Source organism: Trichomycterus rosablanca, chromosome 25, assembly GCF_030014385.1.
Source record: "Trichomycterus rosablanca isolate fTriRos1 chromosome 25, fTriRos1.hap1, whole genome shotgun sequence".
Classification (NCBI taxonomy): domain Eukaryota; kingdom Metazoa; phylum Chordata; class Actinopteri; order Siluriformes; family Trichomycteridae; genus Trichomycterus; species Trichomycterus rosablanca.
The window spans coordinates 2,864,188-2,880,422 of record NC_086012.1 but is presented as its reverse complement, the minus strand read 5'-3'; the positions used below and the strand labels follow the sequence as shown (position 1 = coordinate 2,880,422).

General features: G+C 38.6%; 1 protein-coding gene and 1 long non-coding RNA gene across 3 annotated transcripts; both read left to right on the top strand.

The window, feature by feature from the left end:
* Window positions 1-2,282: 2,282 nt before the first annotated feature.
* LOC134302457 (uncharacterized) lies at window positions 2,283-3,467 on the top strand. Its single transcript, XR_010007535.1, has 3 exons — window positions 2,283-2,417; window positions 2,720-2,807; window positions 3,398-3,467. It is a non-coding gene; the product is annotated as an uncharacterized LOC134302457 (long non-coding RNA).
* A 1,506-nt stretch (window positions 3,468-4,973) lies between these two features.
* Window positions 4,974-16,145, top strand: nt5c3a (5'-nucleotidase, cytosolic IIIA). Of its 2 annotated transcripts, none has more exons than XM_062987465.1 (9): window positions 4,974-5,126; window positions 11,497-11,595; window positions 12,090-12,159; window positions 12,273-12,319; window positions 12,421-12,506; window positions 13,279-13,368; window positions 13,453-13,615; window positions 13,761-13,961; window positions 14,048-16,145. In XM_062987465.1, exons 1-9 carry the CDS (start codon window positions 4,989-4,991, stop codon window positions 14,147-14,149), a joined length of 996 nt encoding a protein of 331 aa, XP_062843535.1. In that variant the 5' UTR covers window positions 4,974-4,988; the 3' UTR covers window positions 14,150-16,145. The 2 variants fall into 2 exon arrangements, with proteins under 2 accessions (XP_062843535.1, XP_062843536.1); XM_062987466.1 differs by lacking the exon at window positions 4,974-5,126 and adding an exon at window positions 8,955-9,151.
* The last annotated feature ends 90 nt before the right edge of the window (window positions 16,146-16,235 follow it).

Here is a 16,235-nt window from a genome sequence, read left to right as displayed (position 1 = left end):
CCCAGGTCAGTCTGAGAGGTTTATAATGTTAGTAATTAGACCTGATCTCAGATCAGTCTGAGAGGTTTATAATGTTAGTAATTAGACCTGATCCCAGGTCAGTCTGAGAGGTTTATAATGTTAGTAATTAGACCTGATCTCAGGTCAGTCTGAGAGGTTTATAATATTTGTTAGTTGAGCTGATCTCAGGTCAGTCTGAGTGGTTTATAATGTTAGTAATTAGAGCTGATCTCAGGTCAGTCTGAGTGGTTTATAATGTTCATAATTACAGCTGATCTCAGATCAGTCTGAGAGGTTTATAATGTTAGTAATTAGACCTGATCCCAGGTCAGTCTGAGAGGTTTATAATGTTAGTAATTAGACCTGATCTCAGGTCAGTCTGAGTGGTTTATAATGTTAGTAATTAGAGCTGATCTCAGGTCAGTCTGAGTGGTTTATAATATTTGTAAGTTGAGCTGATCTCAGGTCAGTCTGAGTGGTTTATAATGTTAGTAATTAGAGCTGATCTCAGATCAGTCTGAGAGGTTTATAATGTTAGTAATTAGACCTGATCCCAGGTCAGTCTGAGAGGTTTATAATGTTAGTAATTAGAGCTGATCTCAGGTCAGTCTGAGTGGTTTATAATGTTAGTAATTAGAGCTGATCTGAGGTCAGTCTGAGTGGTTTATAATGTTAGTAATTAGAGCTGATCCCAGGTCAGATCCCAGGTCACAGCAACGTGACCTCCATCTAAAACGTTTAAAGACAGTTTACGCTGTCTGAAGCTGATCGTTTCATAATCTGTCAAATAAAGCAGATATGAACCACAGATATTATACTGTACAACAAAAAGAAAAATAACTACATAACATTTTTACAAGTGTTTTTACCTGATTTTATTTATCTAATGCTAATGCTAAATTACCTAATTGACTGTTCCATTCATTCACACCACACTCAAACCATCACAAACTATTTTTAATTATTGTATCCACTAAACTTAACAGTAATATTTATAGTTTAGATAATTATTTTAAAAATGTGAATCCAATGGTTTTTTTAGTATTGGTAATGTCCATCATTTTAGCAATTATTTTTCATGTTGCACTGTGCCACTAAATGAGGAAAGGAAGATGTATTCTTAAATAAAGTCACCTTTAATCACTGTGCATTTTGGTAGGTTCTCCTTGTGTTTGCCTGGATTTTCTCAATTAGTTTCTCTAATTGTCAGTCTGATTGATGTTTCTTCTGGTATTGTTAATGTCATTTGTCTCATCCTGCACGGTTTAGAATTAAAAGAAAGCCAATTGCTTTTGCAACTGTTTTATTGACAAAGTGAAGTATGTACAAATGTTGTACAAGATGTTAAGTAATGAAGTGAAAGTTGCTGCTTCTAACAAATCTATAGGACTGGTCCTTAACATTAAACTGGGTACTGTATTTTTATTCTTTTGAAACCACAGAAGTACTGAAAATTGTACAGATGATGATGAGTCTCTTCAGCTGCCCATATTTTAGTTAAATAAATGAACCCCTCTTTTATGGAACACTATAAGGTGGAGCAGTAAGGAGAGGAAACAAAATGACGTGGGAGGTTTAGAGGTGGCACCCTTCACCACTCTGCCCTTCCAGACTCACAAGGTTCTGGGAATCTGAACATAACTCATCCATCAAGAGTGTGGAGCGATGCATCACCAAAATCAGCACTGCTGTCATTTAGATAAACCACACTGCTATTCTCATACTTTGAGGAGACATAATGGTGGATTTGGATATAACTCATCCAGACAGCAGCAGGAAGAAGACAGTAATGCTCAGTGGATACATGAACATCCTAATGCTTGTTATTGCTCAGGTAAGCTGTGGGTCTGATTTGGATTCTACAAATCTGTCGTGTCCGGCCTGCCAACATTAGCAGAAGACCAGCAGTGTAGTGCCATACCCGATCTCAGCATGCCCGCTGGCACATTCTGTGTGCATGGCATAACGTCATCCTGCTACAAAACCACCTTTCTGTTTTCTATCCATCCTGTGCTGCTGAATTAGTCATATTTACAAGGATGTTTAAGGTGCTAAGAACATTTTGCTCTGAAAAGCTTTTTTAAATAATACATTTTAATAAAAAACTGTAATTTAAAATATCATTTTTAATCCTATAGGTGACGGTGATCTTGCCCATGAATACAATAAGACTGAGACTGATTCCTGCTTGAGTGATTCTGAAAGTGATTTTGGAGACACTGGACAGCAGCAGGATGTTCATCATGTCCAGATGGGGCAGTGCAACCAAACTGACAATGTTGAAGTGGTTTGTTCTACCACCAGTCAATTAATGAACGAGGAATCGGAACAAAGAGGAGACTGTTTATGCCAGTGCAGGGCTGAAGATCCATGGAGTAGCAACCAGTGGCCATGTTTACCTCCATCCTGTTTTAATGGTGTGTATCATTCTTAATCAAAATGTGTGAGTGTGTTGTATAGGACAGTGGTAGATCAGCAGTTAAGGTTCTGGATATTGGTGAGAAGGTTGCTGGTTTAAGCCCAACCAACAACAAACTGCCCCTGTTGTGCCCTTTAAGAAAACCCTTAAACCTCAAGTGCTTGCGTAATTTTGGTCACTTAAATCACTTCAGATAAAAGCCTGTGCCAAATGTTGTAACAGAAATGTTGCTGGAGATTGATTTTTGTATTCCTGTTTTGCCCTGAGTGAATGTTTAAATGTGTGTGACTTTGTGTTCAGTGAGGAACACGGTGGTGGTCGGTGTTGAGGTGGATGTTCTAGAAGAGCTGGTCTTTGAGGACACAGAAATCATGGAAACACAGACAATGTAAGTGTACAATCTTGAATCTTGCTGCTAAATCACAAGCCCCAGTTTCCAAAAGAAAAAGGTACTGTGAGTCAATAAAAAGCATTGATTTATAAAAGTAGTTTCAATTTAAATAAAAACAGTACAAATATATATATTTTTTTACCTTATTAACTTCATTGTTTTTATTTATAAATGCTCATTCTGATACTGATGTCTGTAACATGTTTCAAAACGTTGGGACTGAGACAATTTAAGATCAGAAATGATGTTAACTGTAAAAATTAAATCTGGGTGAAAGCCCGGCAAAAAATCCATACGTTAAAAAATAAGTGATTGTAAAGTGAACATTAGTAATTCCTGGTTTTGGTACATTTTGCAGGCATTAATTAAACCAATTAATATTAAATCTAGACCTCAGCGGCCGTGGGCGAACGTAACAGACCACTGTGCCATTCCAGCACCCCATTAAACATTTTTGGGATAAATTGTCTATTTTATCAAACTGCAGTTTCTTACCCCTTGGAAGGCTCAAATCTTGACAAATGTACCATTAATCGACATTACATTAACATGCACTCATTCTGCCCCTGTTTACCTTTTTGTTGTAGATGTGATGGATGCCTGGAGAATCATGTGATGGACTCTGCTTCAGTTTATTCATGCAGCTGTAATCATTTACATTACTAGTGTATTTTATTTAGCATATATCATACCTGCTAATTGCAGTGATTTCTGTTTCTATAAGCACTCTGTATTAATAACTCTTCATCATATTTATATTGTAATACATACATTTTTGTGAGTAGCTGCTCTCATTAGGGTTGTAGATATATTCAGTTGTTTAAAGTGGTCAGATTTCTTGTTTTTGGTGCTTTACTTTCTCACAACGTTACCATCATGGCATATCACCACCAAGCGACTAACTCATACCACATAGTTGTATTTGCTGGGTGAATAAATTTGTAAATTGTGAATAATGATAGAATACGTGTCCTTGTTAATTTAAAATAAAGAATAGGTGCTATTCTGTGTACATTTATAAGCACAAAGTCAAAAGAAAAGAGCACTTATTCATCAAAACACAAACACGGAATGAGAGCCTCACTACGTATAATTTACGCTATTATTTCCATAAAATGTCCCCTATTTCTGTATGTGCAATGCAAAGTACCAATGTACTGATGTCTGTTAGGATTTTAACAACATAACAATGAGACGGTACGACCACAAAACACAGCAGAGCAGGACGGGAGGAGCAAGGTGTGCAAGGTGGATCCGCTAGGGTTGCCAACCGTCCCATAAAATACGAAATCGTTCCTTATTTGGAAACTAAACATCGCATTCCGTATTGAACTGATACGGGATGCACTTTGTTCCGTATTTGTATCAATGGGAGAGAAATGCTGCAGATTAGACTGAGACAGCGAAATATGTATGAAACAGAAGGTAACTGCTGCTACTGTGGTAATTAGAAAGCATCTGGTTATTATTTTAAGTAGTGTTCACTTTTAGTCTTAGCAACGCCCCGTGTGCGCAGGCATATCAGCATAACAACCTATTTAATACACCGTTGTTTGAGTAGCGCAGTGGGCAGAGCGCATCGCGCGTATTTTTCCGTCTTGGGGCGAAACTAAAGCAACACAAGCAGGGCCGGCGCTATGGGGGCGCTGGGGTGGGCACTGCCGCCCCAGATTTTCTCACTGCCCCCTCTAAGCAACGCAGTCCAGAACCGGGGCTGCATGTCAGTGTGAAGATGGATTATGTAAAAATGTTGCCTGCCATCCCACCCTCCACCCTATGGCCTCTGCCAACCCGCCAGCCCAGGGTGTTCCTTATTTCCAGTTCTGAAAGTTGGCAACCCTAGGATCCGCCGACACCTAGTCAGGGGCAGTGAGGGCACTACATTAAGGGTTCTGGAGAGGCCGCTGAATGGCCTTCATATCTCATGAATTCAGTCTTTATTTGCTTGTTTTGTGTGCACATATAATTTATTTTTATACACGTGTTAGCAATGTAAGTGTGTGGCTAAAACAAATAAACTAAATAATAAAAAGGATGTCCATATACTTTTGGCACTACAGTGTAGACCGGGTAGGAACGGGTTAACAGTCGGTTTGGTCCTAGTGACAGTCGACGGGCGGCGCCATGCAATAGCAGGAAGAAGAAGCTTTGCATGTTGAACGGTTGAATCGCTTGGTGATGGATAAAACCGCGGTGGTGAAAGTCGGGGCGGTGGCCAGTGCCAGTGTGTGTGTCCTGTTCGGTGGAGTGGTGCTCGCTCAGTACGTCGTAGCGAAAAAGAAACGAGCGGGCAAGAAGACCAAGATCATCGAAATGGTGAGCGGGTCTGTTCCCCCTGTCTGAGAGCAAAAATAACGGCCGTATATTCAATCACTTCTTTATAACTACACTAGTGCACTGGGAAATACACAATTAACGGCCTATGTAGTGCACTTTGTATTAGCAAGCGAGTTATTTAGGATACAGCCAGTGAGCAGCCAGTAGAGGTCAGAGCTAGTGTAGCCGGTGCTATATGTATTAGCGTAGCTGTGTAAACAATATAAATATTAAAAAATACAGTTTGTAACACATACACACACACAAATTTTAAGTAATATATTAACACAAAACGTTCCAACTACTGCGTAAGAACATTTCTTTTTTTAAAGAAAAGTGGACATTCTATTTAATGGTCTTATAGTTTACCATGTACAAAATAATATTTACATTTACATTTACATTTTCAGCATTTAGCAGACGCTTTTATCCAAAGCGACTTACACTAATAGCACTATACTCTATCATAGTTGGTTGTTATTATGGTATTTAAGTCTTTTTATGTTAAAATAATCCTTATTAATTATATATTTCAGCTTAAACATTCTTAAGAGGTGAAAAATGAAATATCCTCGCAGTTTGTGCCTTTATTGCACATTTTATGAGCTACATCTAGCATTTAGATGCACTTTGTGCTTTAATGACTGTACACATCATCATTCCCTATTTATCACTGATCCCAATCAAAAAGGACCACCACTGACCAGATATTAAGTAGTGGACAGTTCTCATCACTGACCCCAGTGAAAAAGGACCACCATTGACCAGATATTGAGTAGTGGACAGTTCTCATCACTGACCCCAGTGAAAAAGGACCACCATTGACCAGATATTGAGTAGTGGACAGTTCTCATCACTGACCCCAGTGAAAAAGGACCACCACTAACCAGATATTGAGTAGTGGACAGTTCTCATCACTGACCCCAGTGAAAAAGGACCACCACTAACCAGATACTGAGTAGTGGACAGTTCTCATCACACTGACCCCAGTGAAAAAAGACCACCACTGACCAGATACTGAGTAGTGGACAGTTCTCATCACACTGACCCCAGTGAAAAAAAACCACCACTGACCAGATATTAAGTAGTGGACAGTTCTAGACTAAGAAAGCCAGTCCTCCAATATTCATTGTCTGACTGGAATTTTACTACAAAAGGCTTAACATTCCTCTTCAAAATGCCTGAGATGCCAATCACACGGTCAAGATTGCTAGGTCCTGTACTGACCCACCTCCACGCGTGACTGTAAGAATAATACTCTTCTGGTCATAAGCCTGGCCTTTCTTGTGCAAGACAAACCGCTGATCCATAAGGCCACACAGTTCTCCATAGAGACTAGCAGTAGGTTTTAGATCAGTAATGGTATGTAGGGGTTGAATGATTGTGTTGAATGAGTATTATCAAATATCCTGCTACTCTAAAAAACTACAAAGGCAAGAGATAACTCTGCAGAAGAGTTTAGAGTTATAAATTATTTCGGGGGGGTATGTGGGTTGGATATTTCTGATTGTCAGTCAGTCAGTCAGTCAGAGGTTTTATTGTCATTTCAGCTACATACAAGTACATATTGAAACGAAACAGCGTTCCTCTAGGATCACGGTGTAACACGGTACAAAAAGTGCAAGACAAAACAGTGTAAATACAAAACAGTGTAAATACAAAAAAAACAGTGTAAGTACAACAATAAATACAAAAAATCCTATAATAAATAACTACAAAAGATATTCCTAATTATCCCTAATCTAAACAAGTAATTAGAAGACAGAACTAAAGACAAGTGTTAGTACATGATGGTGAATAGATGGTACAATGGTTCATGAGGTAGTGACATGTTGTACATTAGCAGCGTAAAATTGGCAATGGAGCCTAAAAAGTAAATAAGGTGCAAAAATACAAATAGACTATTCAATATTTGAATAAGCAGTCAAATTGACAATTGTGACTGTAGGTGTACCTAATAAAGTGCTTCTTAAGCATGTATGTGTATCCTCATCAACATTTAAACACAATGATACAGAATTGGTGTAACCAGTTATATAAAGCTGCATTTTAATGTGTTGTAGCCTTCAAATGATCTCAGTTGCTTTTTATCTGCTTTGCTCTTCTGGTTTGTCTTATTACACTAAACAAATGTAGATTTAAGTAATAAGTTTAATTAAGTAAAATATTGCAAAGTAAATGCACTGAAGTCGTGGTTTCTTTCCGCTCCTGATAAGTAAAAACTGGCCACGTGTGGAAGAATCAGGTCTTAGGTCAGAGGTCACATAGACTGAACCGATTGCACTTACCTGTATGTTCTGAACTTTACTTGCGTGTGTCTCTCTGATAAGCTGCCCACTACAGCCAATGAATGCCAATGTTTGTTTGTTTCCCAATCTTTGCCAAAGAATCTGAGGAACATCAAGTGATACTGCGGTTCAAATCTCAGCTGTGCCGGCAGCCGGTTGGGCGTCTACACAGACATGTTTGGGTATGTCTGAGGACAGGGATGGCCAAACAGGCTAGCCATTATGAGGTACACTTGCCAAAGCTGGAATGCAGACCACATGAGCAAGAAAAAAAGTCTGGAAAGGCTTATGAAGCTATTTCTAAAGCTCCAGGACTTTACCGAACCACAGTGAGAACTATTATCTCCAAATGAGGCGGCATGGTGGGTAGCACTGTCATCTTACAATAAGAAGGTCCTGGGTTAGATTTCCATGTGGAGCAGTCCGGTCCTTTCTGTGTGGAGTTTGCATGTTCTCCCCGTGTCTGTGTGGGTTTCCTCCGGGAGCTCCGGTTTCCTCCCACAGTCCAAAGACGTGCAAGTGAGGTGAATTGGAGACACAAAATTGTCAATGACTGTGTTTGACATTAAAAACTTGAATTGTTGAATCTTGTGTAACCAGTAACTACCTGTCCTGTCATGAATTCATCCAAAACGTGTAAAACATGACGTTAAAAGCTAGTTAATGTACACACGAGTGTAACGTTTTTTAAAGGTGTGATTGAAAACTTATCCAAGAAGTTGGAAACATCCACTGAAGTTTATTACAGTGTTTTTTTGTAATCATTTAAAATTATTTACTGTACACTATGAAGTAATAGGGATCATTTAAAAAGGGGAATAATTGTTCAGCACTGTAATTGCAAAAATTATCGCGATACTTCATTAGTTGCTGATCAATAGCGTACATCAGTAGCGCTTCCTATCTTGCCGTTGTGAAACAGTGCAGATAGGGAAATGCTTTCGGGTGATTAATTGACCTGATTGGATTTCCTTTTCACTTTGTCCGACAGTGCATATTTTCAGCTGATATCTTCAACACTGACTAGATTTTCTGAACAGACCGCCTCGCCTCGGCGTTCACCGCTTTATCTCATGCCTCCGTATTGCTGACAGGAGGAAAGGTCATCTTGTCTGATGTGTCCATGAGGGACCGAGGGACCCTGTGAGGGCTTAAATTCAGAATGATAATGAAAGGCATGCCTCAGCAGTGGGGTTGTGGAATGTATGTTCTATGTTGTTCGAAGAAACGGGGTCACTTGGGTTTAAATCTGGATGTTTTAAGTGCAGAAGTGATGGAGGCTGTTCTTTATCTCAGGGTGCGTGTTCGTACCCAGACGGTTTTTGAATGTTTCAAAGCATTTATTTTACTAAATGTAAAAAAGATTAAGAGTTCATAGTCTTTGTACAGTTTTTTGGTTTGAATATACCCACCACTGCGGTCTGTTTTCATTTGAATTTGACACACCGTCCCAACTTTTTTTTCAAATAAGGTTCAAATAATAACAGCGACAGGATCAAATGCAAACACTTAAGTGAATGCTGAAGGCATCGTTGGCTAATTTTGCACATTCCTGACATCTGTGCTGTCCAAGTGTACGTTTGTGCACCCGTGGCCTAGAAGGGGTGAAGGGGCGGAGCTTATCTGTTTGCCCGTCAGGGCGACTCCCACTCTGTGGCCGTCTTATATAAACTCCTGTTTCACAGAAAGAATTTTCTTCTCTTGTTTTTCACCAAGCTGCCACGCCAAACAGCAGAGGTAAGCACAAAATCTAGAGGGAACAAGACAGAAAACAGCTTGCATTAAAGGTTCTGAGTTTGTCGGGTGTATTTAGATGTGTTTTAAGTTTTCAAATGTGCCTCTTGACATTATTGTGTCTAAATCGTGACCGTCGGCCAGTATGTAAACAGTAAATGTGTTGGGTGTATTTTCACTGTTCTTTTTTCAGCAGATTAAAACCAGTTATGTGAGTCAGGCAGTCGTGTTTACTGTCTTTAAGAAACCATTTGTTGCTTTTTAATCTACTTTGCTCTTCTGGTTTGTCTCATCACACTAAGCAAATGTAGATTTTTCTTTCCTTTATCTCATATCACCCACATGTTGGGTGTATTTTCAATTTTCTTTTTTCAGCAGATTAAACATAATTATGTGAGTCAGGCAGTCGTGTTTACTGTCTTTAAGAAACCATTTGACTTCTGAAGAGTCTTGAAGCAAGTAAAGAACTTCATTAAAATGAACCATGTTTAATTTTAGGCTCAATTTTACCCTCTTTCCTACCTGAATGTGCAGTATGTAATAGTATTTCTGTATTGCTTTAAAAAAAATCTAATATATTAAGGTCAGATTTGTAATTGTTTTGGATATAAAATGTAACGCCTTAACCTCAGACACTACTGGAATTACATGCACTTGTAGTGACATTTTGCTTGCCACCATTAAGTTTTCGTTTCATTTCATGCCCATGTTTACCTTGCTTTATTCTCGTCAGGGTTGCGGTGGGAACGGCTTTCCCAAAATACACAGCTGACAGGACCCCAGTCTATTACGGTGCCCTGGCAATGTTACCTACTGCACCTTTAAATTCCTCCCTAAATGTATATACAGTTAGTTAAAAGTTTACAGACACTTAGAATTGACATGAATTTAATAGCAGTTTTTGGGTTTTAATGCCAGTTTTTTTACTATTTTGTTTTTGTGCATTGACGCGAAAATCCCCCCCAAAAAACCTTAAACAATACAGATTTGTGTACATTCCTTTTTTAGTTGGGTACCAATGTATCCCTCTCAATTATTCAGTAACATAGAAAGAACAGTTGTAAAAATCTATAAAATTCCCAGCTTGTCATGACACACTGTCTGCTGGAGTCAATTCTGCAAGTTCTTATCTCTTATTACATAATAAAATTGACAGCACGGCTCAATCAGTAACCAGCCCAGTGTGTTCTCAAGACGTTTGATTCAACCTGTCATACGCTACAATAAGATATAAACAAGGTATAAAAACACACCCAGACTTTGTTTTGGATGAGCTGCTTACTCAGCGCTGTTGGACTTGTTTATGTGTTATTAACCTACTCACAAGTACAGCCTCACAAACACAGGTCAGGGTTACATGCCACCAGTAGCTGTCTTAAAAATACACCGTCTCCAGTTACTCACAGAAATGTTTGGGGGTCGTTTCAAGCCACGCTGTGACTTTTCCACTGCAACCCAGAATAGATGTATGTGTAAAATGAGTATCATGTTTGAGCCAGGTTTAAAACTCTGAGAGTCAGTCACAAATCACAAGTTATATAGTTCAATTTAAACATTTACTTACCTTTGTAGAAGACCTGTACAGTTTATTTAGAAAGTGTCCGGGGAAGAGCCGATCTGAGCCGAACTATTTGGTTTCTCAGGTCTTTTAAAGGGGTCCAAACAGCAGCTGGTGCTCTGTGTTGTTATGTCTGACTTTGTGTGCTTGAGATCAGTCTGTTTGCTTCCTCACAGCTCGTAAAGCCCTCCTCCATTCCACCGGTCATCTAATAACCTTTAAAGCGACAGTACACACTGATTACAAAGAAAAATACACAAACTTGAGTAATAATAAAACACATTTTTCTTTTATTTATTTATTCCTTTAATTCTGGGTAGGGGCGCGGTTGGTAAGGCGTAGCCCGAATAGACTGTGTGCAACATTTTACTGGTGTTTCCAAGCTGCACAGGACCAACCATGACCCTGCCGTACATTAAGGAAATAAATAAATACATTTAACATAGGTACATTACAATTGCAATCATATGCAGTCTGTGCAAATAAAGGTTAAGTGTGTTGCTCAGGGACCCTACAGTAGCAGCTTAGCTGTGATGAGCCTGTAACCAGCAAACTCTCCATATGTAATACAGCTCTGTGTGCAAATCCACCACTGGCTGGTGAAAAGAAGTGGACACCGACTGCATGTGTGTCAGCTGTATTCGCTCTTTAAGATTTAGTAAACACACATCAGTGGACTGGATAGTTTTCTGTACATATATCGACGTTCGATTCAAATTTGTGCATTTGTACTATTTCTGATTTGCTTATTACAATGTACTAACATCTAGTCTCCATTTAATCTCCACAGATGCCCGAGTTTGAAAAGAGCACGGTCCACATCAAGGATCCTGAGAGGGTGGAGCAGGTCATCTGCGGTCTGATCAAGGGTGGTGCTTCCAAACTCCAGGTACAAATATCAGATGTTGAAATAGAATTAAATGTAATTAGCAGGTGCAAACACAACTTTAAACTCTTTAACTCTCTTTTTACGTAGTGGTATTTCTTCAAGACTTCTTACACCACATGCCTGATTAAATAGCAAAATAATAATCCTTATTATTGTATGTATTTTTTTATTAACTGCTTTATCCTGCTCAGGGTTGCACCAGGTCCGGTTCCACCAGGAAATATACTTATTTAAATATTTATATTACACAATAAAACAGTAAAATAATAGTTATAAATCTGTTATAGTATCTAGTTATAAATAATAATAATAATAATAGTTATAAATCTAAAATATAGTAAAATCTGTTTTGTGTGTGTATCTGCGTGGCTCCGGATCCATCATGATCCCAATCAAGTTGAAGCAGTTAGTAAAAAATGAGGTTTATTACAATGAAACTTAGTCTAACTTAGTCATCAGGAGATCTGAGACTAATCGCTGTGTTTCTCTTTTAGATCATCACAGACTTTGATATGACGTTAAGCACATTTGCAGTCAACGGGAAGCGCGGCCTCACCTGCCACAGTAAGTCAAACTCACCACTTAAGCTAGAGTCTAAATGAAGTTAAACTCAGAATAGGAGTGAAGTATATCAGCATTATAGCAATTTTATTATCAGACGCTTTATTTTTCCACAGATGTAATCGACAACTGCAAGCTGGTGACAGAAGAATGTCGGCAAAAGGTAAGATTGTCATTCTGCATCTTAATAGTCTCACAGTTCTGCATTTTGGCTTGTGAAGGATCCACTTCCACTTAATTAATGGTGTTTTGATATTTCACCAGTTGTTTCAGCTGAAGGACACGTACTACCCTATCGAGATAGATCCACATCTAACCATGGAGGAGAAGTACCCGTTTATGGTGGAGTGGTGAGTGGACAACACTTACCCTCAGATAATCAGATAAATAATTATATATATAATTAGAGCCCTACTGAATTCATGGAAAAATGTGCACCGATTTGTAAAGAAATGTGCCACATTTACTGCAGTCATTAAATTACACTCATAAATTTAATGATAGAATAAATGGAAATTACAATACACAGCACACCAATCTTAATAAACACTCCTTAATAGTGTGTTTTGACAACCTCAGTTACCCGAATCGTGTTTTTAGCTGCTTTAGACTTTGACATCTTGGACATTTTGACTAACCGATTGCTAACTGAATTGCCGTAGGATTGCTACTGTAACTTTTTCTGTGCTGTAGTGTGCTGGCAATGTATGATGTATGTGTTTACATACTGAGTGCATTTTGTCCCTTTGGGAATTCCATAGTCATTGGAAAAGTGTGCTTCTCTACACATATGATCATCTCTCTGTAGTATGTGCTGCTGTAGTATTCTGCTCCCGATAGTTTGTGTATGTACAGTTTATTTCTTACTTTATAAACTCAGCAAACTCTAAAGACGCTCGGTTACACTAGAACCGCCTCATAGTGCTAATTGACCAGTAAATTTGAGGCACTTGGACACTACATGAGTGAAAACTGTTAAATCACCAAACACAAACCTTAAATCGTGAATTTCTCAGCAAATTACATATTACACATGAAAAGGCTGATTTCACGGTCTATGATTTAGACATGGCCTTATAGATATATAATGTATTTTGTATACACTTTATCCTTTTTCTTTAGGTATTTTAAGTCTCACACGTTACTCGTGGAGCAGCGTTTACAGAAGGACAAACTCCCTGAAGTGGTGAGAGAATCAGACATCAGCCTCAGGTACAAGTTTTACCAACAATGGAAATACTGAGTATCTGTGTGTACTTTATTTATAGATGTGTATTATGTGTGTGTGTGTTGAAGGGAGGGTTATGAACAGTTCTTTGACCGGCTGCATCAGCACAACGTTCCCGTGTTTATATTCTCGGCGGGGCTGGGCGACGTGCTGGAGGAAGTTATCAGACAGGCTGGAGTTTATCTCCCCAACGTCAAAGTCGTCTCCAACTTCATGGACTTCGATGAAAACGTAAGTTCAGAGGATCACAATCATGTTAGAAATAGAAAATACACTCATTTAACTATCGAGTGTTTGTGTGTGTGTGTTAGTAAATAAATGAAGCAGGAATGTGTGTGTTTTTTGCTGATTGTGATGAACTGCTTTCATCCTGCAGGGCATCATAAAAGGTTTTAAAGGTGAGCTGATCCATGTTTACAACAAGCACGATGGTGCACTAAGAAATACAGAGTACTTCAAACAGCTGAAGGACAACAGCAATATCATCATCCTCGGAGACTCACTCGGGGACCTCACCATGGCTGACGGCGTCCCAAACGTAGAGAACATCCTAAAGATCGGATTCCTTAATGACAAGGTCTGCTCATGTTTACATTTCCTCATAAAACGCTATTATTTATTTACATCATCATGACAAATTGCTTTTTTATCCGGCTCACGCAGGTGGAGGAGAGTCTGGAGAAATACATGGACTCCTACGATATTGTTTTAGTGAAGGACGAGACCCTTGAAGTACCAAATTCTATCTTACAGAAGATCTTATAAGTGTTTGTGAAACTGCTTCTAGTGGCGCCCCCTGGTGAAAACAAACTCAAATACAGAATGGATCTAACTGCAGCTTTGTGGTCATTCTGCCACAATCAGCCCTCACTCACACACAAAGCCATACACACACCTCACCACCCATAAATAACGTCACTATGTCCCTAACAAACGAACTCTTTTGAACCTTTTTTTGCGTGTTTGAACCTTTCTGTGTGTGTGTGTGTGTGTGTGTGTGTGTGGGTTTGTGTGTGTGCACAGTGGTTCTGGATTTTATCTTTTTTAATACAGTCAGTGGTGTCGGAAAACCAAACCAACTGTGTAGTAAAAGAGATATACTATCAGAGTTTTTTCACGTGTGTATTATACTTGTTATTATTTGCATTATTTTTGTTACTGTTGTTTGATTTTAGAGTTTAAAATTTGCAATAATAGCTGCAAAGATGCACAAGACAGAGCTGGTGAATGAGGCGATGCCTTTTGCCGAGCAGGTCCCCCCTGACATCATCAGTACCCATGCGGACGCTATTGATTTAACGCTGCTAATTTTTGGTTACTGCAACAAAAGCCTGTTTGTGTAGGGGCAGCTTATGTCGTTTTTTTCATTTCATTTAATTCTCATGTTTTTAACACTGATTTATCCTGGTCATGGTCACTGTGGGTCCAGTTTCCCCTGAATCACTAGACACAATGCAGGACATGTACATAGCCTATAGCACTGCTTGGGCAGAGTGTGGCACCTAGCTTATGTAATACTTGATTTAATTTTAATGACATGATGGCTAGATATTTGGCTATTAATGTTTAGCTGCTTTAATCCCAACTCCTAAAGTGTACATGATTCTAGTATTACTAAACGTGTTGAAGAATGCTGCTATCATTACAAAATGATGGGTTCTAGTATGACAGTTACAGTATGATGTGTTGAAGTACAACACCAGTGTTCCTGAGTGTTATTACTGTACTGGTTTAAACACACCCTGCTGAGTACAAGTGTAAGATAAATATGCTGGTAAAACAATGTACACTCTTAGCTGTAAATGTGAATACAGATCAAAAGCCTTCATTGTATTTAATTCAGTTTTTATTGTCAGTGTGAATTCTCACACTGGCTTATTAACTGGCAAAGCTTGCAAAGAAGAACTGACTCATTATCCTGTGTGTATGTAAAAACAAACAGAAAAATCTTACAAACGGTTAAAAAACTAAACTAAAACATTTTCAGCAAACGATTTGGTGTCTTTTTTTAATAAGAAAACTTGCTTATTGCTACTTTGAAATATAATAGTGGTTTTACAGCCAGAGTCTTGATTTTACACCCTTTTTTGTTTACCTAATGCAGTATAACGTCAGGTTGGACCGGCTCGGCAGGTGGCGGGACCATGTTCCTCATTGCTAGCTTCCTCGATGTGTGTGTGTGTGTGTGTGTGTGTGTGCGCGTGTGTTTATATGATTGCCAGTTTATTAGATACACAAGTTTGGTTTCTATTAAACATAAATCTCATACATTTATATATAAACGTTCATTTTCTGATTCCACAATCTTTAGAGTTATAATTACCAGCTATCAGTGGTTGGTTCATAAAAGCCTCTTCGTCCCAATCCCACAGCAATACAGCTTACATTATCATAAGTGTATTGTGTATTCTCATGTGATCATGAGCTTTGGTGAGCATAATTCTGGTAAGATTTCACTACCTCTAAGAAGAACAGTTCAGTTAAAATGCTAACGGGGCATTTATCATTAGCAGTGTTAGCATTTGGAATGTACTGCTTCTTTACATGATCACTCGTAGGGTAAATTCACTTGTATTCAGTTTGACTTGCAATAGTGTGTGTTGGTAAAGTCGTTTAAAGTTTCATCTGTTGTGTTTGTGCTGCTGTTTTGCATGTTGCCTCTTCTTGCCCTCGAAGTAAAATGTTAGATGGTGAGAAAGGGCATGTCCATAAATGTAAGGAATAACCACAAATGCTTTAAATAAAAGTATAAAGGTCTTAATATTTTTTAACTTTGATTAATTTTTCTTTAGGCTTTGTCACATTTCTTTGGCAGTTTCTTTTTTTTAGTGACTGCAATTGTATTAGGATG

What these genes read in the sequence shown, in the direction of transcription:
- nt5c3a (XM_062987465.1), top strand. Translation starts at nt 4,989, where the DNA reads ATGGATAAAACCGCGGTGGTGAAAGTCGGGGCGGTGGCCAGTGCCAGT. An exon ending in GCGCGGCCTCACCTGCCACA is followed by an intron (nt 12,160 to 12,272) that starts GTAAGTCAAACT and finishes ATTTTTCCACAG; the next exon opens with ATGTAATCGACAACTGCAAG. An exon ending in TCGGATTCCTTAATGACAAG is followed by an intron (nt 13,962 to 14,047) that starts GTCTGCTCATGT and finishes CGGCTCACGCAG; the next exon opens with GTGGAGGAGAGTCTGGAGAA.